Raw genomic sequence first — 27,972 nt, forward strand, 5'->3', positions numbered from 1 at the left:
ATCGAACTTGGTTCTCTAAACCGATTAGCTTACTTCGCGAACTTATTCGTAAGTCATACTCGATTTGATATGACCACCAAGGTCGGAACAACAATCATTTTCATACTCATCTAGACATCTACCAATACGATGGTAACGACGGAAACAAGAGAAACAAACTCAACTCCCGATGCCTTGGTAACCTTGTAATTCTTCCTGATCTAAGTGTAAGAGTCTTCCTAACTTTTATATATGTTTAATTAATTTTATAACTATAGTTTTCAGAGTAACTTGTAAATATATCTTTCAAACTTAGAGCTTTTATAACTTTATATTTATATAGCAACTTCGTCTGTCTTCTTAACTTTTGTATTAAATAAAGATCATATTTTTAATTATATTAAATAATTAAAAAAATTTATAGTTGATATTTACAGAATTTTATATCATTTTTCAAAGTTGTTGAGTTGTTGGCAGCCGTTCAGTTATGAGCATGCAACCGCCACTGTCGTCTCTCCCATACATCTGAAGCAACCGAAACCAATCGCCATTGAAACTCAGCTTCCCCATCTCTACACCTAATGAACACGACCAATTTGGACCCACAAATGTCGCCCCTTTACTTAATCTTTCACCTTCCCCGCGCTTTTCGCCATTTCCAAATTCCAAAAAACTCTGATTCACTCAATTTCAATCGGAATTGGAAGAGAGAAAGGGGGAATCAACCACCTGCAATTCCATCTTCTTTTTCCCAAAAATTGTGTCTGATTCGTTTTTTTGTTGTCTCAATTCTCTGAAAATTTTCTCCCTTCGTTTTGTGCCCTAACTTCTACCCTCCGTCGTGAAGGGGTGATCGATTTCCCCCCTTCTCGAATTTCAAACCCTTTTCTTCTGCCAAGGTTCATCTGCGTCTCCCCGAAATCTGTCGACTTTGTTTGATGGGTTTTGGGGAGTCACATTAAATCTTAAAATGGGTTGCATCAATTCAAAGCACGTTGCAAGGTCTTGTAAATCCCCAATTCGCGATCATTCATTGCTCATTCACGATGATGATGATCGATCTTCGGCTTCTTCGTCTTCCACAAACTCGTCTGATTCGTTAACGTTGCAGAAGTCTAATAATCATTATAATTATAATCATGGGTTTGAGCCATTGGAGAAGATCAAAGAGGAAACAGAAGATGATAAAACCAGTGTCGGATCTGTTAGTGTTCGCGACAATATTCAGAAAAATGGTGATGAATCTTTGAATACACGTTCGTGTAGTAAGTTTTCAAAAAAATTTGGGTTGAGTAGCATTAGGTTTGGAAGATCGGCGGCAGGTGAACAGGTTGCCGCCGGTTGGCCTGCTTGGCTTAGTGCTGTTGCCGGTGATGCCATTGAAGGTTGGGTGCCATTGAAATCCGAGAACTTTGAGAAGTTGGATAAGGTAATACTGTTTTCAATTGCTTCTAATTTCAAAATATTAATTTGAATGCCTCTAATTAACCCTGCATAAACTTTAACAAATTCTTGAAATTTAAAATGTAAGATAGCATGAGATTGAAATTTGCGAAGATTTTGATTATTTAAAGAATTAAAAGATAATATATGAAATTTTGATATATTATTGAATTATTTAAAACATAAGATATAAAAAATATATAACTTTTATCGATAATCATAATATACTTTACATATTACTTAAAATTAAATTTAAAAAAAAAAATTCTGTAATTAGAATTTTTTTTAATGGCAAATCTAATATAAACATAAACTATTTTTAAATTCACTTAGGAGACTTAAGCCTTGAACTCAAGAAAGGAAGGAAGACAATTGGTTTATAAGCCCTTTGGTCCATAATAGGATACTTATTTTTGTTTTATTTTCGGTAGCAATTAATACTAAATTGACTATCAAAAACTAATAATGTGTCAACTAGATTGGGCTTATTTGGTACAAATTTTTTGAAAGTTTTTAGCTCTTTGTTTTTAATAAAAAAAATGAAAATAAGAAATGAAAAACTTTGTTCAAATAGCTTATGTGAACTTTTAGCTTTATGTTTTTATGTAATTTCACATCTTTGAAAGTTAAAAACTACCTTCGACAAACCTTTTGTACAAATAAAAGCTACAGTTGGTAGCCATCGGCTACCTACTATTTCTTCTAAACAGGTCCAAAATAAAATAATTTATTTTTTCTAAACATATATTTTGTTTAAGTATCTACATTATTAAAAAATAGTAATCACATAAGAAAGTATATATCCTAGCCTAAAAAACCAAAATTCTATTGAGAACGAATATTTGTACTTGTTGACTCTCATACGGAACAAAGATTGAAAATATTGAAAAAAAAAACAATTTTTTACAACCATTGATGAAGGATTTCTCATAAACTTGAGGATTAGTAATTTTTTTTAGAAATTGAATAGATTCGAACTAGTACATATCCTAGGGAGGTAATTAGAAAGAGAAAGAAGATGAGTTCTTTCTTTTATTACGTAGGAGTCATATAATATGAAGTCTCATGCTCAGTTTTGAATGAGAGAAAGAAAGTGAGGAATTTCACTTTCAATTTAACTCTTCCATTCTAGTTGTTGCTTTTCTTTTCGTTACTTCGAAAGTAGTTGCTTAGTTTCAGCCACTTGAATTTTCAGTGCTCCTTTTTTATTTATCATCAAGCGAACTCTGAAAATCCTAGTTATTCTTAGCATGGTATCGTAAAACCAACATGACACATATGCGTGCATATTTGTCCATAGATCAAATCTTGTTATAATAATTATTGGAGACTCAAATGATGGATATGCAAGCATGATAACTTAAATGTTGTTATATCTCCCTGAATATGAAAACTTTTGTTTGTCTCGTCTTATTTGGACTAGGTACAAAACTATTCTAATAATATCCAACCAAAATGGCCATTATGCTACCGACTAAAAATGGAATTGTCGTAGGAAATGGATTTTGAAAATTTGCTAACATTCTTTAAAAAGTTACCCTTCATAGTACAATTAAACAACACCATTTTTTTTGGGTTTTATACGAAATATCTGAAGTACAAGAAATAAATACCATTTACGTAATATTTTCGAGGTGTTGTCAACGGATAAGTCAGCTCACCTAATTGGTGATTCTAGAACTGTTAAACTTATGTTACTTGCAAACAATGTTTTAAAAACCGGTTTTTTAATTGAACCGGTATGGTGACCGGTTGCCGGTTCAACCGGTTCCACCGTTGGGTAAACCGGTTTCTATAATTTTTTTTTTTCTATTTTCCTACAAATACATTCATACATAAATCATGATTTGACGTTTACAAGTTCAAACATTAAAAATATACATAAAATTAAGTTGTAAATCAATCCAAATACATTAAAATAACACATAACTAGAAGTTTTAATGTTTTATATCAATCCATATACGTCAAAAAGAAAATAAAGTATAATACCGAAACAAAGTATAGTTTTAGATTAATAGAGAACACATCAAAAAACGTTATAACATACACCATATGTTTTTATTTAGAGAAAAAAAATAGATTTGAAAAAAATCATCAAAGTTTATTATGCAAATGATTCTTTTCCATATGTTTTTATTCGGTTTAACCAGTTCAACCGGCTTATTTTGACCGGTTCAACTGGATTTTTCTAAAAACCGGTCGGTTCAATCCGGTTCAGAAATCGACATAAAACCGGTGATAATTGAACCGCTCCCTCCTCCGATTTTCGGACCAACCTGTTCGACCGGCCGGTTCAAATCGGTTTTTAAAACATTACTTGCAAATATACCTAGAATTATTGCTAGAAATATATATGAAAGATTGTTGGTCCATACGGGCCCCATAATAATCTAATTTTGTTCTTAATACAATATCATTTAAGTCACGTCTTTTTCTTATTGGGTAAGACTAGTTCTTATAGATCCATCCTATCGAGGAACCAACCATGATAATTTTCCATCATCTATCTTGAGCAAGAATCAAAAGAAGCAAATGAATCCGTTGTTATTTAAAAACACACACACATATATATATATATATATATATATATATATATATATATATATATATATATATATATATATATATATATATATATATGTGTGTGTGTGTGTGTTTTATTTGTTTTATGAAAATAGGATAAAAGTTTTATTGGTTTTTTACTTTTTATGTCTAGAATTGAAACTACCAGAGTGCAAAAAATTCAATTAATACAAATAAACACTCACTACCCATCCATGTAGATTTAATAAATAGATTGATATGATCAATTGATTTATAATGAATGTGAATGTGTCTCGTGACTAAGAATAATCAGGGACATTTCATTTTGGATCTAGGATATATCTACCTATCTAATAAATGAAACCTTTTGTACACGTGACATCTATCAACGTCCATCTTTCAATTAATGTGAATTGATCATAATGCCCTTCAGTCTTATTTTTCAGAATATAACTCCATATTTGTTTCCTATTTACTCCACGAAAATATTTAATGCACAATGAATATATTTGGTATACAATTCTCTATATACGGAATGTGTAATCATTTGCATCAATTCCTATGCCTCATATGTGATTTCGGCAAAATAATAATAATAATATTATAATAATAATAATAATAATAATAATAATAATAATAATAAAAACATCAACATAAACACCATTATACATTGCAAATACGATTAATAAGTATATTTTTACTTTAGAAAGAATTCATACATATCACAAAGTAAAGAAAAATTATAATTCATAAACAGTAATGGTAAGATTTTTCCATTTTACTTTCAAGCTTTATACCCTATTCCGGAATTCAAGTTAACAAGAGAACATAATTTAATCTCATATAAAACACATTATCGAGGTTCTTAGTTATTAGTTGAATCTTCTTGAACATATCATTTGAATCACCAATATTTGTACCCGACAGAATGTATGATTGATATTTCAACAGATAACCAGTCATATACACAAATGATGTAAATTAACTTAATTTCTTTATATCGTCCAAACATAAAGTCTTCTTAATGTTATTTTAAGTAGCTTCACCAACTATTAATGGAGAAAATACCTAAAACACAAATTTCTTAATAATAATTATAAATGTTTTATAAATTTTTTACCCGTGGTTTCCACGGGTTGTAACCTAGTATTAACAACATATAAATATGAAAGTTCAATACATATCGATTGAAGGCAAACGGGCAACAAGCTGTGCCGCTAGCCCTTTCTGGATGGCAAAACCAATTCTTTTGAAAACAACATTTGTGGATCTAGGAGATATGACATTAAAATGCATGACCCGTTGAACTCTATTAAGGAGCTCCACCGCCTCTGGTGCGAGAAAACCAAATGTATAGAATGCAAAAGGAACAAACACATGTTGATTTTCTCTACATGCATTCTCGTGCTTTACCACTTTGCACGCAGCGGCTTTCAAAGCGGCATGCCCAGCTGCGAAACCTCCGCTCCCCAAACCAACGAGAGGAGAGACACCAGTAAGATCCACGCACGCATGCTTCCCTCCTATTCATCCAAAGACCAAAATGTCAGCCGGTCTAAGTGTGGACCTGCCATCCCGCGGGTCCGTTAAAAAGTTCACTGACGCTTCTTTCTTCACAGAAATACTAGCACGCCGACAAGCATCAAAGAGAACATCTCGAACCACATCATGTCTATACTTGAAACCAGGGAGCTCTCTACAATGAACCGCGTGTCCCCCAAAGGTATCCAAACATGTCTTGCGACAAACTGGGCATATCTCGTCAATTGGAAATATGGGAATCATGAGGCTGTAACGAAGGATAGTTCGGTACTCCACAGGAGACATATGCTAGCCAAGACCATCAATAGGGATAGTTAGCAGAAAATCATGAGCATGAGGCGCCCGCAGACACTCAAAGAGTGCTTTATCTAATCCATAATTATGTACCTAAAAATACAAGATTTTGTTACCGACCAACCACGAGGAGAAGTAAATTCAATGAGTAAGTTAACTAATAAAGTTGATAAAGTAGCCATTCATTTGAAAATGGCTAATTGGAAAGCAAGATTATGCTTTTAATCCTTCAAACTAACTCATGAACTGGTCCATATATCAACCAAAATTTATACTAAAATACATCATGCATAGATTTTACCACGAATCAATTGATTCCATATAATTTTATTATTATATTACTTCCCCTTTACCATTTTATTCTTACATGTAATCATGGAGAACGGAATTTGGTTTTTGGTTATACAACTGGACATGTTGGATCATATGTCTACCTATATATCGGGATCAGATTAACCATCAAACCCGATATCTTTGATAGTGGCGTTATCCTCTCATATGGACATGTTTTATTCGAATGAATAAAATAAAATTGCCGTTCAGATTTATCACCGGCTTCGCTCTTGAAAATCGGTATGGTTTACTGCTTCGAGTTCAAATTCGTCGTGTGTTTTGTTTATTAAATAAATGTTTTAACGGACTGGTTTGGACTAGATGGTTTAATTATCATAACGAAGTGGAAGTGACTTCTCTATCGTGCCTTACTAAGCCAAAAAAATGAAATAAATATAAATGAGTCGAAGAAAGAAGAACGTTCTTATGAAAATATATGTATGTGTATAAAACCAAAGTGACTCTTGTTTCAAGTATTTGATTAATGTCTTAATAAGAGGGGTCATGGAAAGAACAGGTTCAAAAACATGATAAATTCTTTTTCCAAATTATGTTGTTGCATGAACCTTTCTACATGCAACAACTGTCCTAGGGAGAAGAAATTTCCTAAAACAAAATGAAAACTTGTAGCTAACCAACTTTTAGGATAGAAATAATTGACTATTTTCATCTAGTAGCTATGCAACCCATGGAATTTAAGAAACAAAATGAGCATGAGTCATATTCTACAAAACGACATTCTTTCCAAGACACTATATGTTTTTAGCCGGCTCAAATTCAAGTCATTTAGTCCCTTAGGGGTTCTAAACAATGAGCACTTAGATCCCCAAAAAATAGTTTCTTTTCTAAAAATGACTTATCTAGTCGGGGAACTTATTAAATATTTACATAAAATGGTGGCCAACGGGTCACAATTTAGCTACAAGTCGTTCATCTCTAACTAAAAACGTAAATCTTTGATCTCAAGAAGTTTGTGGTCTAGTGGATCTATAAAACTCACCAGGTTAACAATACCAAAATACACCTGCAACTCCCATCACACAAAATAGGTTTAATTTATGGTTATGAAATCGATGAACCACAAAACCAGGTGCAAAGATACTAACCTAGTAGATAAATCACGAATACTTAAACAAAAAACAACAATTGGAACAAAAAAAATGATTGGATTTTAAGGTCGTAATTGAATAGATCAAACAAGTTCCAACTGACATAACATGAAACCTATTAGTTTGAACACACTTTGGAGAGAAACAAAAGTTTACATACCGCCGCCTAATTTACACCAACGAGTACATTCCCTTATCTTTAAGGACCCTACATTAACAACAAAAAATGTTTTAAACCAGTAGAAACTTAGACAGCTAAGAAATTACATCGGGTATCCCATGGAGTTACAATCCCCAACAACGAAAGAGCAAAAGGGCTAAACCAGCCTACAAAAACAAAACGGTCCCTTTGTTTTCACTTTCTACAAAAAAATCTTGACAAGCCGCTTAAAATGTGTTTGCTTGGTAAGGTGTTGTTTGTTTTTTTCATAGGCAAAATGTATGTCGTCTGCGGACCACATCTGCATACCTCAAGTCAGTAGAATAAGTGGACCAAACGTCTGCAGTTTGTAAGAAGACTGTTTGTTTTTTAACATCTGCAAACTGCTAAAATTTACTAAAATTTAAATAACCTGAGTTTTTAAAATTTAAAGAGTTTTGCAATATTGAAATTTAAATAGTTCTAGTTTTATAACACTAAAAGGTACCATCAAATTCAAATTTCTTTTAAGTTCAATTCATTTAAGAGATTTAATATTGAAATTATACGGACCCTTTGTTGTTGGTCAATATTTTTTATAAAAATCATCTTTTGAACTTAGCAGTTTATGACTACATTATAAATAGTTAACAAATCTAGATCAATTGTTATGTATTATTGTATATTGCTTTCATTTTTCATAACCAATTATTTATTTATTTCTTTTATATGACATTATATTATGATTAATATGTCGGTCTAAATTACCTTTTACTTTAATGACAATATCATAATTAGGCTAATTTTTAAATAGTGTGTTGTAATATTAAAAAAAATGGTATGAATTAATGGATATATTTGATATTTATTGTATTTTGTAGTAGTTAAAATGATGAAATATTACAAAAAAAATGGCACTCAAACAAAAAGTATTAATGTTTGAAGAGGTTACAAAAAAAAAAGGCATTCGAAAAAATAGACATTCGAAGAAGGAAAAATAAAAAGAGGCATTCGAAAAAAATGTGTTTTTAGGCTAGAAGATGTCTAGAAACTCTATTTCATATATGCGTTAGGAAGGAAGAGGACATTCAAACCTTTTTAAGTATGTGGTCTTCTAAAAAACAAATAGTTTGCAAAGACTAATGTTTATATGGTCTACACATCGTAAACAAAAGAGGCCAAAAAGATCTGCAGACAAAAAACAAACACCACCTAAGTTGCTATCACCTATTAAACTTGATTAGTAATCTTGCTAGAGTTAATACTACCGGTCATAAATAACTAACTATTTTGTATGTGTTTAAAAAGTTAATGTTGTATTTTTAATATTTATAAAGATAAGTAACTATAAATGTTGTTTAAAATAAGACTTGAGAGTGTGGTTACATTTCATCTTTCACCTTTCTCATGTCACCACAACCACAACCACAACGGCACCTCATTTTCCCTGACTTTCTCATCAATCTTCAATACCCAAGAAAACCCAAGTTTTACATGCGTAATTGATAAAAGCTTCAACTTTTTTTTTGTTGGTTAAAACCATAATTTGTCAGATGAACTTCCATTTTTAACCTATTATCTGATCATCAATCGACATCAATTGTCGTCATCAAGTTTTTTTTTCTTCTGAAAAAAGAAGATTTCTGAAAACTTATGGTTTTTGCCTACAAAAAAAAATTATGGCTTTTTCCAACCAAGTGTGTAAAACTTGGGATTTTTTTTATATTTGTCATTTCTTTCGTGAAAAAGATTTATATACACAAATGGTATTCATATATCTATAAAAAAAACTTATTTAATGTTTAAACATATAAATATCGTAATATAAGTATAAAATAAGTATTATATGTAATTCATATCTATAAAATACGTTTTTTACTTATTTTTATTTGTAAAAATGGGTTTTTATGTATAAAAAAATGTAGTTTTATGTATTTGTGTATGTATAAAAACCGTATTATACATACAAATCTTATTTGTATACCTATATATATATATATATATATATATATATATATATATATATATATCAAATAGGATTTATACATACACAAATTCATAAAAATACATTTTTTATACATAAATACGTTTTTTACATATAAAAATAAGTAAAATACATATTTTCCACATATAAAGTACATACAATACGTATTTTATACATATTTTATGATATTTATATGTTTAAACATTAAATAAGTTTTTTTTAGTATAGATATACGAATATCATTCGCGTATGTAAATCTGTTTGACGAAAGAAACAGAAAATACCAAAAAAGTCTCAAGTTTTACACACTTGGTTAGAAAAAAAAAACATAATTCTTCTTTTACGTAAAACCCATAAGTTTTCTGAAAACCTTTCATTTTTTCTTTAAATAAGCATGATCAGATAGTAGGTTAAAGATGGAAGGTCATCCGAAAAGTTGTGATTTTAACCGTCGAAAAAAAAATATAGGACTTTTTCTAAATACACATGTAAAATTTGGGACTTTTATGGTATTTACCCTTAAATAAATGAGTAATAAACACAAAATTAATAAAAATAGAAGTATTTCATTAGTTCAATTTAAAAATAAAAATTACATAAAAAAATAAGAAACTATAATTAAAAATAACAATAATTAATATACTACATCACTCTGAATCATCATCTAAATCGCCGCCTAAATCCTTGACGAATAAATCTGAATCGTCAAACAAATCAATGTGTCAATCATCGACCACATATTTTATGTTAGCCATGTGAATATGTTCCACCAATCAACGTGATGGATGTCTCAATCATGTACTTTGTAACATTTATAAAATTTCATAAAAATTTAAACTTTTCCAAACCAACCAAAAATCATAATTGTTTATATTATAGTTTTCAAAACATGTTTATCATCAGAGTTTTTCCCAAAATCCTAGAACATAACACGAGGAGGTGCACGATCACGCCTTCGCTTTTCCGCGATCCTCTAAGGTACCTGAAACATATTCCAAAAATGTAAGCCCAAAGCTTAGTGAGTTTCCCCCAAAGTACCAAAATCGTAGAGCATAACATGAGGAGGTGCACAATCACGTCTTCGCTTTTTCGCAATTCTCTGAGGTACCTGAAACATATCCCAAAAATGTAAGTCCAAAGCTTAGTGAGTTTCCCCCAAAGTACCAACATAACACAAAACCAGAATAATACAATAAACAACATGCATATAGAGTCTTCAGTCTTACTAGAATGCCCCATCGGCCTACAGTCTATCTGGTACACATAAACACATAACCAGACAACAGAAAAACAGGCAGATCTTACAGATCACTAAGTATAGCATCATGTCACACCCCCGAACCAGACGACGGAAACGTCCGAGGGCTCGCGTGACTTTAATTGAATACCATCACAATGAATATACATGAATCATAACATAAACGTCACCATGCATCAATATATTACAACTGGGATTGTTCACATCAAGTACATTGTTTTAACATTACACATTCATAACATAAATTGTTTGAGTGCTTTTAACAACATAACATCCTAACATTACTTCATATTACTCTTCCGCTTACCTGTTACATGAGAATACAAGTTATTTTGGAAAAACGTCAACATATGAAATGTTGGTGAGTTCATAAGCAATGTTGTGATAAAATGATTTGTGTGGTTTGTAAAACCCAGAAAATCCAATATTTTCTTAAAAGACTTTTGTTTATCAAAGTGTGAAGATCCATAAGTTGATGCATGAATGATTTCAAAAACATGTACATATGAAGGGTATTTTGTATTATAGTTATAAAATATCGAGCGAGTAGTATTGAATTCCCCGGAAAACCCGATGTTTTCCGATGTTGAAATGTATTCGTGATTACTGATTTTTCTATTGTCTTAAATAATGATTATTGGTTAATCCACATTGTATATCATCCTAATTTCGTCTACTTTGATTTCTCGTAAGCCTTAGCGAACGAAGAGAAGGGGAGCATTATGTCCTACTACTATCGTAAGTACCTTAGGCTATCGTGGATGCAAAAGACACGATGGTCCAACTCGCATTTGATTACTATGACCTCACTAGCTTTTCTAACGGGACACTATGGCCCATTAGCACATAAAAACTATTGAAAGTCCTTTTATAAAATATTGGGTCATTGAAGGCCCAATAACATATAAGCGTTATCCCTTTGGGCCCAAAGATCATGTTGGTGGGATTACAAAGCCCAACAAGCATGATTTGAAACTCATAAGCCCAAAGTTTGTTGATTTACTCATTGTAGTCATCATGTATCTATTGAATTGTTTTGATTTAACGATTGTTGTTTTGTATTGATTCGAGACCGAATCAATTCGTTTATAACGATATTTGGTGTTGAATGTGTATTCGTTTTCCGTTTTGTCGGTAGTCGTGGATCTTGTATTTTGTCTTAATGAATTAATTTGTTTAAAAGTAGAATTTAACCTTTTCACTACTTTTCTTTTATAAAAATAACACTTTTAGTCCTTTGTATAAAAGAATTTCATTTTTAGTCCTTAAAACATTTTCTTGACACTTTTGTATCTTAAACTTGTTGAAAAGACAGTTTTAACGCAAAATTTATTTTGTTAATAGCTTTAGCCCTTCCAAAATGGATTTTTTCGGTTAGAACCCCATATTTCGCAACTTTTACAGTTTTGGCCCAAAATCTAAAAAGTTTACATTTTTTTATCCTTTTTGGAATTGAAAAGCATTTTTGACCTTTGAAATAGTTTTATTACACTTCTTATCGCCTGTTTTGCATAAAGTTTCATTTCAGCCCCTTTAAAACTCCATTTTTCGCAATTATGGGCTTATTGGGCCAAAAAGCCCAAATTTAGCCCATTAAGCTAAAAATTTGCATTTCAAGTCCTTTGAAAATTCTAATATTCAGAAAAATGATTATAGAAACTGTTTTGACCCTTTTGACCCTCAAGAAACCGTGACTTGACAGTTTTTAACCCAAGTTTTGTATTTTTGACAATTTAAGCCCTAAAATAGGTATTATGTTAGAATATGTTCCTCATAACCTTATAAGCTGTTTTTCTTAACTTGATTAGTATAAAATAACTTAGATTATGTTTGTTTCTTTTCTCATGTCATAGATCTCGAGTTAACTCCCCTTTTGGTTACATTTTTATCACAAAAACACATAAAATCACACACATACATGCATAAAATCACACATAGCATACACATACACATAAATCTACACATTTTCTTGTATTCTCCCCCATAAAACATATGAAAACCGAAAAGAGAGGGGTATGAAGGTCACCTTGAGTTGTGTTTTTGGTTTTGAAGAGAGAAGATGAGGAAATTTCGATCTTAGTAAGCTTTATTGGAGGATCTCGAACTTAGATGCTTCTAAGGTGCAAGATCACAAATTTGATTAGATTTAGAAGATATTTTGATGAAATAAAGTAGCTAGCTCATGGATTAGTCATCAAATTACCTTAGATGATGAATTACTTGATGAAAACTTATTGAAACACAAGCAAATTTCGAGATTTTTGGATGAAAAAGAAGGGATGAGTCTTGAGTGATTTAGAGAGAGTTTTGTGAGGTGTTTGTGTTTATTCTCTTGCTCTCGGCCGAAGGAAAAAGAGAGAGGGGAAGAAAGAAGATTGATGAGATTTTTACTTGGATGTATGGGAATTGCATGGAAAACCATTAAGTAAAAATGAGGTGGCACACTAAAAGTCAACTCCTCCTTCTTTGTGGGCTTGGGCCGAGAATGGAGAGGGGAAAAGAGAAGATGATTGGGCCTTGCATGCTTAAGCCCATATCATGACTTATTAGATGATTTTTGGTCCAAAATAAATCAAGGTGTAATCTTTATGACCTATTAGGGCTAAATTAAGTTGGTTGTGACCCATTAAGGCCCAAAATAGTATGTTTCATATATATATATATATATATATATATATATATATATGGGTCCAATTAGGGCCCATTAGAGAGTTCTAGGTTCAAGATGGATAAATTGGAAGCTTATTAGTCTATTAGGCTCAATAAGGAAATCCTAGTCCAAAATGGACTTAAATCGGGATTTCAAAGGTTTCCAATTCTTTGTTGACCATTCGTAGTGTTAGAATGAAGTATTTGATGAAGTTTTGTTGTTATAGAATAAGCATCATGCATGTTTTCATGTTATTGATTCATAGTTGTTATAAGTGTTATAGTTACAAGGCACCAAAATTTCTAGTTGTGACACATCATCCTATCTACTAGTATATAGATCTAACAGATCATAACAATACTCAATCATTCATTAATCAGGATAACAATCCAAACGGGTCGGCCTTGGTGCCTTCAACCCATCAAGTACAGTGAGGAACACTCATCTCCCAAGTAGTGCAGAACTGATAAGATCTGACTCCGAGTCTCAGCTCCCGACTCAAATGCAAAGGTCCATAAGAGAACCAAACTGAAGGTAAGAGCTTGCTTGCTAGAACATTGCTTCCTTCTTCCAACTTTCTTCTTATTTTGCTCCAAAATACTACACTAGCTCACAAATGAGAAGGAAGGTTGATTAGCGTTCACAAGGGCCAATATGGGGGGTTTGAAGGTTGATAAAAGATCATCCATAGGGACTTAAGGAGATTAAATAGGTGCAAAACCCTAAAATTTAGGGTTTCTCATCCAGTCGCCAACACGCCGAGTTTCCCTCACCAACACGTCGTGTTGGTCCATAAAAATACGTGGCTCAAAAGCCCTCTAACACGCCGTGGTGAGGCTTCCACGACGTCGTGTTTCAATGGAAAAACGTGCTTAAAGGAAGAATTCTCATACTTGGGAATTGGGGTGTTACATACTGCCTTTCTGTTTGCCCTATATTGTGGTATACCAATAGCTACTCCTAGCAAAATTTCGTTTTTATCATAGTGACATATTGCTTTTTCCTTCATCTTCTAAAATCATATTATGTAATATGATGCATATGTACATTATGATTTGCAACCTTACGACCTCATATGATCATGTCAGGCCTTGCAATACTTGCCAACGCCTTCTAAATACACCAAATGTTCACACCATGTCCTTCCTAGCTACTTCTTGGTTCGTCTTAAACATTTTTTTTGTTGTTCAGAACATATTAACATCATGCGCCTTTCCAAAATAGATGACGTTGAATACCGACAACTAGCCAAGAAGATTGATGTCCTTAGTTATTCCTACGAAATTGAATAATGAATACAATATCCAAAGATCGTGGGACACGATTGCTTTTAGATTTACCGCCGATTCTTTATGATGACGGTGTCATGTGTTGTTGCACAATACCCACACCCAATCCATGCAATCGATTACCTAGCATTCCATGGAACCCATTATAGTTGTGTATAAGGTAGAAAACCCATTATATTTTCAATGATTTATGTTATTTCTTTTTTAGAAAAACCAAAAAAAATCAATTATAACATTTACACTTTAATTACATTTTTGCAATTTAGTCATTAAGGTTATGTTTCTTGTTTTTGAGGTTTAGTTTAGTCACGTCAATAATCTTCATAAATAAAAAATTCATCATTTTAATTTATATATAATATAAATTGTCCTATTCATTTTTTTTAGAACGGCGGGGATTTTATTAAAAAACTAGCAAGAAGCTAGAAAAAGAAACATTACAACAAATTACAAGCAATAAAAAGATTATGGAGCCAAGAAGACCACCCTATCTTAGCTTTAGTACACCTATTAGAAATCCAAAAAAAAAACACTTTTCAACCACATCATCAAAAATAAAAGATTTCCTAGGCACCACCATTCCAAAAATAGAATCATTCCGAAACTTCCAAACGCACCATAAAGTTGTAAATATAACCGCCTGAAAATTCTTTATCAGACGACTGAGACCATATAAGAATAGAATCAATCGATAACTGAGAAGAAATCTAAACATCCCACCAAATAGCCACACGTGACCAAATATCCCTCAAATGAATGCACTCAGCAAATAAGTGATCAATAGACTCAACATTCATAGAACAGATAGGGCACATAATTGAATTAAGCGTAATTCCACGAAGCAATAACCTTTCTCTAGTTGGAATACTCTACAACCGCAGCCTCCAAATGAAAAATATTTACTTTGATAGGCACCCAATTATTCCATGTAGTCTCACAACCACCCGTCCCCAACAAAGCACTATCAATAATAAATCTAGCCGACGAAACTGAAAATGAATAAGAAACATCAATAGACCAACTCAACCGATCAGGAAAGGAAGTAAGATGGAAATCACGCAACAACTCAGACAACTCTTCCCACTGGGTATGCTCAATACCACCCCTAGGTAATCTTCTGAGAGAATCAACACTCCAACCAACCATTGCCCTATCACGAAAGGAAACTCTCCGATGAATATCTAGGGCATAAATTCTAGGGAAAGACACCGCAAGAGGCTGATCACCTTTCCAAACATCATGCCAAAAAGAAGTGTTACTCCCATCTCCAACTCTAATCAGACAAAAAGACCTCAAATCCACCCCGATCTCTAAGATGCTTTAGCATCTTAATTATCCCGCTCCAAGGATATGTCCACCCTATTTTCAACGACAATGTAAGTCCCTAATTTGCCTGTGTATCAGTCAGATCCGTTTGATGGTGCGGAATCCCAATCAAATGGATGATATCAGATAAAAATAAAAGAGAAGAAGAAAAAGAATATGATGAATCTATGTATGAATTGATTAGAATTACGATCCGGATACAAAAGATTCACACACACAATTTCTCTCTCTGGCCGTAAACTACTTCGTGTTCATCAATCTCTACTCCTCACCCTAACACCTCTATTTATACTTGAATATGGGCCGGACACACATGGGCTGTAAATGAGTTTACGGCCGTAAGGTGTTTACGGCCGTAAACTAGACCATAAATTCACAAATATTACAGAAAAATACAACTACCTAGAAAAGTAAAGTATAAACCATATTTTGACCCAACAATCTCCCCCTTGGTTTATAGCTTTCTTTTCTTAATGACCCAACAAGCTCCCCCTAAAAAGTAGTTGGCTCTTATTGTCAATCTTCAATGGGAGCTTGGCTTCAGCTTTAACCTTCGATTTCTTCACAGCATCAGGATGAACATATGAATCTTCAATGAATGACTTCATCTTGAGCACTTGAGGTTTTCTTCAGAATTTGACATTGAATGCACATTGGGTGAGGAGGCTTGACATACTGATTCTTGAAAGATAACACTTTCAGCTTGAGAATCTTCAGAGAGAACATCAGAGAGAACAAATCTTCTGGATCACTTCAGCAGGTACAAAGATAGCAGCAAACTGATTGAGGAGGCTTCAATGCAATCTGTCACATAATCTTCAAGTCAGCTTGACCTTTCTTCTGGGGTTGAAGGATTGAATGTCGAAAGAATAATCTTCATTTCTTGCTCTTTCGAATGTGAATTCTTCGATGCTCATGGATGAGGCTTTGGCTCAGAAATCTTCAACACAAACTCCATGGGTCTTATCTATACCTGAAATCACTTTTCAAGACAAAACAAAACTAAAAGAAAACTTAGCACACAAATTAAAACGGAAACAAAAATATTTTTGGATTTTTTTTTTATTTTTCTGAACAAGAAACAAAACAGAAATAACACTATTTTTGGATTTTTAATTTTTTTTTGATTTTTCTTTGTTTTTTTTCATTATTTTTAATTTTTAATTTTCCCTAATATTTAAATTAGAAGAAACTATGACAAAATTTAACAAAAATAAAATGATATCTAACTTTAAGAATGATTTGGGATCAAAGTTTTTAGACAACCTTTATCCACTTGTCGGTACCTTCCATATTCACATCTTTGTCTGGTCGATCGTCGGTATTGTTGCCCACTTAAACACGAAAAATTGTGACAAATTTAGGACATATTATTTGTTACAAGACAAGATGAACTTAAGTTCCTAAAAATTATATCTGATCCTAATTCCTTAGATTCTATATCTTAAGGACCATTCATCTGACAACGACCAGGGATATTGTTGTCCACCTAAATTGAGCAGCGAGATCTACAGACAATTTGTATGTGTTCAATTTTTAAGTGTACTAGAACGTGTTTCCCGCTTCCTGATATGCCCCAACCATCAAGAACTTCCAGAGTACTCCTTACACCGGGTGAGCAGACAACCATTCAGAGAGAGAAGAGATTCAGAATTCTATTGCTAACTACTTCAGAGGGGTTGAGAAGAAGAATGTTGCATATGCTGTGTACTAGGTCGGATTAGAAGTCGCGCAAAGGAGACAGCATATGGCTAACAGATAAGAAGTATTTCACATATATATAGCCTGTAGAGAAATAGAGTTGCATATGTTGTGTACCAGGTCAGATTGGAAGTCACGCAAAGGAGACAACATATGACTAACAAACGGAAAGAAAGAAAATGATATTCTACAGACCTAATTTATCGGAATTTACCAGTTGCCCCATCCAACCGGAATTAAGGACAGAATCCGTACATCGAGGAAAAGTTAAACCACGGTTCCAAGTACGGGTTCAATTAATGTGACGAGTAGATTCCCATATATATCTCTCTGCTCAACCTATCCGAGCGTCGTATTATCAGGCTGAATGTATCTAACTAGGTCAAGGTTTGTCAAGTCTATAAATTTCCTAAGTTCAACTCTCCCTAGTAAAGTCCATTTTAAAAAAATTTGTGCCTACCGATGCATCAAGTCAGAGCATAGACCCTTCAACTTCGGGTACGTTACGCAGACTCAGGTTGCCTGTTATCACTTGCTAATTTCATTTCCCAAACACATCTCTTACAAGCACATTTCATAACCAATATATTTTTTTTATTTTCTGATTTTCTGATGTTTGTTTCTCTCTGGCCGTAAACTACTTCGTGTTCATCAATCTCTACTTCTCACCCTAACACCTCTATTTATACTTGAATATGGGCCGGACACACATGGGCTGTAAATGAGTTTACGGCCGTAAACTCAGCCGTAAACTAGACCATAAATTCACAAATATTACAGAAAAATACAACTGCCTAGAAAAGTAAAGTATAAACCATATTTTGACCCAACAGACAATGAGTAACAACCCCCATCAGTACCATGTAAAGCTTTCACCATCCTGACCCAAATCAAATATGGGTTATGGAAGAATCCACCACCAACGATAAAGAAGAGCCCGATTGAAAGAAAACAAACTTCCAATTCCAAGACTATCCTCTTTTTTCTCAGCCAAAACTTTGTCCCAACGGACCCAATGCATACAAGTATCCTCTAAATCAGCACCCTAAAAAAAATCTAGAACGAAGGCACTCCAAAGAATTAATAACACTGGACGAAACCATAAAACTGGCCATCAGATAACTCCCAAACTTCCAAGAACTGACTTAGTCAATGTAAGACGACCTTCGATAGAAAGAGTCTTCGCTTTCCACCTAGATAATCTCGAACGGAATTTATCTTGAATAGAAGACCACGCAGAAACTCTAGCCATATTTTGACTAACCGGCACCCCTAAATGAACAAAAGGAAGTGAACCTGAAACACAACCCAAAGTAGCAGCAACAGACTCCACTTGAGCTAAAGGAACCCCTACTCCAATAAACTTGCTTTTTTGCAAGTTAATTTTTAGACCCGAAGCCACATAGAAACTCCTCAACATACGTAAAATAGTTTTGGCATTATCTGGATCCCATGTAGAAAGCAAAACCACATCATCAGCATAAAACAGATGTAAGATATGAGTGTCACTTATGGAGATTCCGCCAAAAATATTGGCTTGCTGAGCTTTTAACAACGCAACATGAAACCCATCCATAGCCATAATGAAAAGAAATGGCGACAATGGATCCCCTTGTCTCAAACCTCTAAAAATTTGAAACTCGTCAGTAGGAGACCCATTCACTAGGACAGAAGCTCTAGCCGTGCTTAACAGCTCCTTAATCCAACCACACCATATAGAACCGAATCCCATAATACGCATAATTTCCAAAAGATAATCCCAAGACAAAGAATCATAAGCCTTCTCAAAATCCACTTTAAAAATCATTAATGGGTTTTTGAAAGCCTTACTCCAAGCTACCACCTCATTCAATAGAAAAGGACCATCCAAAATTTGTCTACCTTTGACAAAAGCAGACTGCTCCAAACTAACCACAGATCCAATAACCTATGCCAACCTATTAGCTAAAAGCTTACCAATAATTTTGTATTGGCAACCAATTAGACTAATAGGTCTAAAATCCCTAATGACCTTTGGGTCCCGGACCTTAGGGATAACTGAGAAAAAAAAAAGCATTACAACCTTTGGGAATGGAAGAATGAGAATGAAAATGTTTCACAAATGCCACCACAAGAAATAAGATACCAATAACGCTTAATAAAACCAAAAGAAAAACCGTCTGGACCAGGAGACTTATCCGACCCACAATCCCAAACTGCTCTTTTAATCTCATCATAAGAAAAAGAGGCCTGAAGAAACTGACCCTGGACCTCCGAAAGGGTATGAAAGAGAGTCGGGTCTATGGAAGGATGAGTCCCTCTCTGCTTAGAGAAGAGCGATTTGTAAACATTATAAAACTCCTTCTTAACCCTCCTTGATTCATCAATCCAAATTCCATCAACCATAACATCATTAATTGCTAACTAGCACCTTTTTCTATTTATAGAACTATGAAAAAAAGAAGTATTTTCATCCCCCTCAATACCCCATTGAACTTTTGCCTTCTGAGCTAGGTCGACTCTGATAAGCTGATCTAAATCTGTCAACTCCTTCAAAATAGAAACTCGTTGTTCATGAAGGTTAGCACTACCATCACACGCCATAAGAATAACATCTATCGATTCGATCTTCTCTTGTAACAATTTTCTTTTACTATCCATACCAATCCTAATAGAAGAATACCAAACCCTAAGATTAGATTTAAGAACCTGGAGTTTCTTCTTAAAAATAACTCAAGGGTTAAGAGAACCATCACAATCGACAGTCGTAGACCATGAATTTTGAACCACTTCATCCAAACCTTCATGTTTGAACCAAGAATGAAAGAAACGAAATGGCTTAGGGCCATAATCAACAGAATGTTCCAGCAAAGTAATAGGCCGATGATCCGGGATTTTCTTCTCCAAGACCAAACCTGTGAGATGAGGAAAGTACACAAAAAGACCCTCAGAAACCAAAAAACGATCCAACCTACTGAATTTAGAACCCTACTTATTACTCCAAGTAAACCGAGGTCCCCCCAAAGCAATATCAAATAAATTCGCCTCCTCAATAAACTGATTAAAAAACCTAGCAGACGCCGGATTAAAATGAGACCCCAACCTTTCGGATTCATCACGCACTTCGTTAAAGTCACCTATAAAAACATATTCCCCAGAACAAGAACTCATCAACTGAATAAGTTTTTCCAAAAGATGTCTTCTACGTTCAGTCCCTTGCGGAGCATAGACTGAAACAAGCACAACCTGAACTCCAGAAGAGACCCACACCCCCTCCACTGCTACAAACCAATCAGAAGAAAACAACCTTTTTTTAAATCGATTCTGATCCCAAATGACAAGAATGCACCCCGAAGCTCCACGAAAAGGAGAATATGCATAAGAGAAGGAACTATTAGCCCAAAAAGAACGTGCCATCAAAAAATCAATAAGCTCTAACTTCGTTTCTTGTATAGGTAGGAAATTTATTTTAAATTTATGACATAACGATCTCACCCAAACCTGCTTATCAACAGACCTCATTCCTTGAATATTTAGAGACAAACGATTCATAAAATACTATTTTTTTTATTAATTATCCCCTCCCTTTCAACAGCAGATTGAACTTGATCCAAGCAACCATCCATACTAATTCCAATTTGTTGACCTATTTCCATCGTTCTTCTTATCTCCTCCGATGTAGAATTTTCACTATTCTCTTCATTCCCTCCCAATCTATCCGAAAAAAACTAGAGGATGTGACAAGGAATCCTCCGATACTTCCACCCCCCCCCCCCCCCCGGCGCGCGCGCAAAAAACCAATAGAACCATTTTGTAATACCTTATTCAAAGAAGAAGTTGTAGACTGAAAAACCGGGACCTGCTCCAAACTATTCTGCTCCTTAGAAACTGGCATCGACAAGTGAGGAGGAGAAGATGCTGGTGCGACATCTGATGGGAAGGAATAATGTTGGACAGCATTTTTAAGACTGATTGTTGTTTGATTTTTGTGAATAAGCAGGTCAGCAGAGGAACAATCTGGAGAAGGGTCACAAATTTTCTCCACCGCCGGAGCTTCTGAAAAAGTATAAAATAAATTTTCTAAAACTTTATTCCCATTTTGCCCCTCCAACTCTACTTTGGAATTCCTTTGACTTTTGCTTTTACCCCAACCTTTAAAACCTGTTCACTTGATTATTAAATAAAATCTTTCCAAACATATCATACAAATTATATATATATATATATATATATATATATATATATATATATATATATATATATATATATATATATAGGGAAGTGTTATATGGAAAACAAAAAAAACCCTAAAAATGCATATCACATGTTGAAGATAGTGAAAACATTTGAACCTAAGTCTATACAGGGTTAGGTTATTTTGTTTCCATTATCTATTATGTGCATGTATGATTGATTCTGAACCAATCATTTTAGTTATTTTAAGAAAGTAATTAATGCATATCACATGTTGAAGATATAATGGATATTAATTACATCTTCAGCATTTAATATGAATTAATTACTTTCTTAAAATAACTAAAATGATTGGTCCAGAATTAATCATACATGCACACAATAGATAGTGAAAAATTTGAACCTAAGTCTATATAGGGTTAGGTTATTTTGTTTCCACTATCTATTATATGCATGTATGATTGATTCTGAACCAATCATTTTAGTTATTTTAAGAAAGTAATTAATGCATATCACATGTTGAAGATATAATGGATATGAATTACATCTTCAGTATTTAATATGCATTAATTACTTTCTTAAAATAATTAAAATGATTGGTCCATAATTAATTATACATGCACACAATAGATAGTGAAAACATTTGAACCTAAGTCTATATATATATATATATATATATATATATATATATATATATATATATATATATATATATATATATATATATATATATATATATATATATATATATATATATATATATATCATTCCAATCTTGAAGTTACTTGTTATTTTTGTTTAAATATTCTAAACTTGTAACTTTTGTCTTTACTCAAAAAGTACGACACTTCGGGTCACATTAGTTTCACTACGAAATCTTTACTAAATTTAAGAAATATATCTACTAGCACACATCATCATTATCTTTTTATATTTTATTTGTTTTAATATAAAATTATATAATTAAAACTATACAAATTATAATAATATAATTAAAATTCATCTAAATTTTTTTAAATATAGCATGCTAGTATAGAAAAAAAAATTACAAAACTAAAAGTAAAAGAATAAAGTAAAAACTATTATTTGTTATTGTTGCCATCATCCTTCGGTCATGTCATCGGTCCCTTGTGGTCAGTATCTCATCCGCGTCATCGTCATGGTTATGTTGCCAATACATGTGTTCTATCAAATTTTGATGGAGATTATTGTGCGTTTCTGCATGGGTATTTATAGGTAAAAATTGGTTTATATATATATATATATATATATATATATATATATATATATATATATATATATATATATATATATATATATATATATATATATATATATATATATATATATATATATATATATATATATATATATATACTGGTCAAGTTCTCTCTCCCTTGCCACAGCATGTAGCCTAGGATATGCATGTTCTCAATTATGGTTAGTTGGGGCGGTGTTTATGCATAGGAGAGCATGCCGACTTGTATACCGCTCAGCCTAAGGGCATGTTCGACAAAACTAGCGAGTAGCGAATAGCGGATAATGGGTAGCAAGTAACGTTTGATTTTAGAACGTTTTCTTAATAGCTTCTCCATGTAGCTTTCGATTTTGGAACGTTTTGTTTAAACTAAAAATTAAACGTTCTTGTCGCTGAACGAAGCTTTTTCTTTTTATATGAACGTTTTCTTAAAAGCTAAAAGGCAGAAGCTCCCAAACACTGTGTGCCGAACACGCCAATAACTTCTCTTAAAAATAAAATAATAAATAAAACTGTATGTTGTCAAATAAAAACTATAAATATTTTGACTTTTGCAAACTTTTTCCTAAATAACACCATCAACTTTCATTTATCATCAAGACCTTACTCATCTCGTTGCATCTATTCTTGTTGCATCTTCGCTACATGTGTAGATCGGACAAGGTACATACAGCAATGTCTATCGTGCTCGTGATCTTCAAAGTGGTAAAATAATGGCACTAAAGAAGGTCAAATTTGACAATTTTCAACCCGAGAGTGTCAAGTTCATGGCTCGAGAGATCAAAATTCTTCGAAAGCTTGATCATCCCAACGTCATGAAATTGGAAGGCATAATCACATCTCGCTTATCATGCAGCATATATCTCGTTTTTGAATATATGGAACACGATCTCGCCGGACTCTTATCATCTCCCGACGTCAAGTTTACTGCATCCCAGGTTCTTATTCCAATTTTCCCTATAAATTTATGGTTTTTACTTTCTTCACTTCAGTTTAGGGTTTTTTACGTGAATTTACGTTTTCTGCAGATTAAATGTTATATGATGCAGTTATTGAAAGGAATTGATCATTGCCATTCACGAGGGATAATACATCGCGACATCAAATCCTCCAATATTTTGGTCAATAATGAAGGTGTTTTGAAGATTGCAGATTTTGGTCTTGCGAATTTCTATGATTCTATGAGTAGGCAGCCATTGACAAGCCGTGTGGTGACCTTGTGGTATCGTCCTCCCGAACTTCTCTTAGGGTCAGCAAACTACGGGCCATTTATTGATATGTGGAGCATTGGTTGTGTTTTTGGCGAACTTTTTGTTGGTAGACCAATCCTCAAGGGGAGAACCGAGGTGAGAATGATACAAAAATTAAGACAACTTTGTACTGTGTTTAGCATGTATTGGATACACTAAAGTTACAATTTTTTGTCCCAAAAAAGTGAGACAATGATTATCGGTAGGACAAATTTGTCCTATTGACATCAATAGCAGTCTAGTTCAATGTATGTCAAATGCAGTATAAAACCAAATAAGACCTTTTTTTTAACAATATAGTTGTTTATTTTATGAATTGTAAGGTTGAACAATTGCATAAGATATTTAAGATGTGTGGGACTCCTCCCGATGAGTATTGGACAAAAACCCGTCATCCTCTTGCAGCAATGTTTAAACCTCAATTCACTTATGAAAGCAGTCTACGCGAAAGGTGTAAAGAACTCCCAAGAACCGTAGTCGACCTTATCGATCAACTTCTTTGTGTAGAACCCGAGAAACGTGTCACTGCCAACTCCGCCCTCCAAGCCGAGGTAAGGCTTGCCGTATACCATTCTTGGTTTTAAATTTACATGATGCGAGGGCAAAATGGTAATTTTATGTGGACTTAATTCGCTTTTATAAACCATGACTGTCATAGACGACATATGTTATGAAACGCTGAAATTGGGAAAAAAAAAAAAAAAAAAAAAAAAAAAAAAAACAATTATGGACCATATATATGGACTAAATTGTATAATGTTCCAGTTGCTGTATTTGTTGCTCATTAGATATATTTTAATCGAGTTTCTTGGTGCTCTTCTTGTTTAGTATTTCTATACCAAACCTTATGCGTGTGATCCTGCAAGCATGCCTAAGTACCCCCCTAACAAAGAAATGGATGCAAAATCCCGTGAGACAACACGAAGGTTAGTTCCCTTTGTGTCGCTTGTGCACAAACCCAATATAATATTTTCTTTCTCATTATTATTAATAGGGTTAGGTACAAGAAATAGCAACATATTTTCATTGATTTGTTTATCATAACAATTATAGCAATGTCATCCAAATACAAAACAATTTTCATTGTTATAATTGGTTAGATTTGTAAAATATAATGTTTTCACACATAAAAAAAAATGAAAGTACAATGCTATAACTGGATAGATGTTTTAAAGTAAAATGCCCTAATAAGAAAAAAAATATATGAAACGTGAATGGTATAATTCGGTAGAGTTTTCAAAGTACCATGTGTTAATAAGAAAAATAAACAAAGTTGAAACTGCAATGTTGTAATATAAAGAAATGAAAATAGAATGATATAATAGACAAATAAACGAAAGTACATTGTTATTTCTTGCATTAAGCCATTATTAACGTGACTTGAACAACCCTCGATTTCAGAAGAAAGTTGGCTGGGAGGGTTAGATCTTCGGGGGGTTCAAGAAACCATAGAAAAGTCCACGCAGGCGTTCCTGAGGGTCCATATCACATGAGGTCACGAGAATACGTTCGTCCAAACGCATCATACAACACCTTGTCGGAAGCATCACAAATGACCGAAACTTTACAAGACGATAGTATTTGTACACACTCGGCTCAATCTACCTCATCGGATGGTAGCTTTATGTATGCAACAAAAAGGAGAAATCTTGAAAAAAGGCATTCTATGCAAAGAATAGATTCTTTATACTCTAGTGAAGTATACAAGCCCGAGGAGTTATTATCATCGGTGTGTCATCTTTCGAAAATTTGGCATTATGTTTCCAATTGTTTTCTACAAAAAAAAAAGTTATTTTTTTAGTAACCTCTAAGCTGGCCCACACTGCACTAGAAACATCATGTAAGAGGTAAAACTCTCACAATACAGTTGTTGAGACTCGAACATGATTATAGGATTTAAAGTTGTTAGTTCACATGGGTATCGGATTTTGATCGCTAATTTTCTTTAAATATGATAGGAACGTAAAGAACAAGAAAGGTTTAGACACATGGGACCGATGCTAATTCAATTGCGTAAGCAAAACGAATATTACAGTCGTGATGGTATTCGTAGATCGCGGTTTTCTAAAGGTACAAAAATATTGGGTATTTTATTTTATTTTTATCTTTAAGCAAAAACGGATCACACGGTTGATTCTAAAAAATAAAAAATAAAGAATAAAGATATTTTCATCATTTTAGCAAAACATGCGAGAGCCTTTCTATGAAACATAATCAAACTACTATATCCTACTCTTTTATATAAATATAACCATTTGAATGTAACAAACATATCATTCTTTTTATTTATCCAAACAGCTACATAAAATTGTAAGCTAAAACACGTATGCTCTTGATTTGGTGAAATGACGTAAATGTATTGTGCTTTTTTATGATTTAGTCCTTGAACTAAATAAGATAAACAAATATATTAGCAAAATAATAATTAATTTTTAAGGAAAAATCATATTATAAGTTATGAGTATTTTAGTACAATTTGAATGATTTTGAACCCATACTAAGATTTTAAATTATATCTTATTTAATAATGATATTTGTTTTTTATGTAGAAATTAATTATCTTTTACCCTTTTGAGTGATATATAGATTCAGACTTTTATTAATGGAAGCGTGATGCCGTTTAGATAAAGGTTGTACCTTGTGCTTGAATGATTGTAAGAGAGGAGGGTAAGACAGGAAGGCAGAGGAGAAGGGTAGAAGAGACATTTCGAATTGAAGGCAACATGGGATTGAATAGATGGAACGATGCTCCATATCTAATTATCTATGGAGTTCAATTTTGTTTGAATCTCAAACTATACCCCTTTCTTTCAATCCCTAAATGTGGGTGTTTGTATATTCTTTACCATTTCTATATCGAAAGAAAATTAAAAGAAAATTTTCCATTGCTCTATTAGTAAACTTATTAACAAAAAATATAAATTTTGGTAAAGCGTAAAAATTTATATCTACAAAAAATAATTCATATTTTTAACAACCAAATGGTTCATTAAAACGCTAGCAAAGAACGAGAACATTTACAAGGAAATAAAACGGAAAGGGCGTTTATAGTTACTCGGTTATATTCAGTGGCGGAGCTAGAAATTTTTATATAGGGTACAAACATTATCAATAAATATTCTATATAGTTATATTCTATGCATTAAAAATGCTATATAATCTCTTCAACTAAGGGTACAATAACATAGAACATGTTTACAAATAATTTTTTTATATACATAAAACAATTTTTTTTGGGGTGCTATAGTACCTCCAATGTCCCATCTGGTTCCGCCACTGATTAAATTTACAAAGCATAGAAAGGTTAGATACAAAGCATAGAAAGGTTAGATACAAAGCATAGAAAGGTTATAGATTTGGTAAAAATATATACATATTGATATTGAGATAGAATATCAAGAATGAATACTTGGCTACACACCATTTTTTTTCGAACATTTATGTTGAGTTCAATATGTACGGTTATTTGATGTTCAACCCGGTTTCATGACATATAGATAATAGATCACACTTACATTATGAAATCAAGACATGTGTGGCTTTAGTGAGAGGACATTGAAATTCGAATAAAAAGGTTTCATAACCAACATGTTTCCAAAATTAAATTTATCGTCTTCAGTATTCATTTAGCTTTAACATCAGATCCTACAATAATATCTTTTGGAGACCACAAGATGGGATGACCCAATATTTGGATGT

At 33.0% G+C, this 27,972-nt stretch overlaps 1 protein-coding gene across 1 annotated transcript; it reads left to right on the forward strand.

The window, feature by feature from the left end:
- The first annotated feature begins 446 nt into the window (after positions 1-446).
- LOC111909873 (cyclin-dependent kinase C-2 C) lies at positions 447-27,151 on the forward strand. The gene is made up of 8 exons (XM_023905643.2): positions 447-1,408; positions 23,677-23,961; positions 24,052-24,369; positions 24,597-24,824; positions 25,102-25,199; positions 25,675-26,002; positions 26,232-26,343; positions 26,860-27,151. Exons 1-8 carry the CDS (start codon positions 950-952, stop codon positions 26,874-26,876), a joined length of 1,845 nt encoding a protein of 614 aa, XP_023761411.1. The 5' UTR covers positions 447-949; the 3' UTR covers positions 26,877-27,151.
- Positions 27,152-27,972: the final 821 nt, after the last annotated feature.

Source organism: Lactuca sativa, chromosome 3 (assembly GCF_002870075.4).
Source record: "Lactuca sativa cultivar Salinas chromosome 3, Lsat_Salinas_v11, whole genome shotgun sequence".
NCBI lineage: Eukaryota > Viridiplantae > Streptophyta > Magnoliopsida > Asterales > Asteraceae > Lactuca > Lactuca sativa.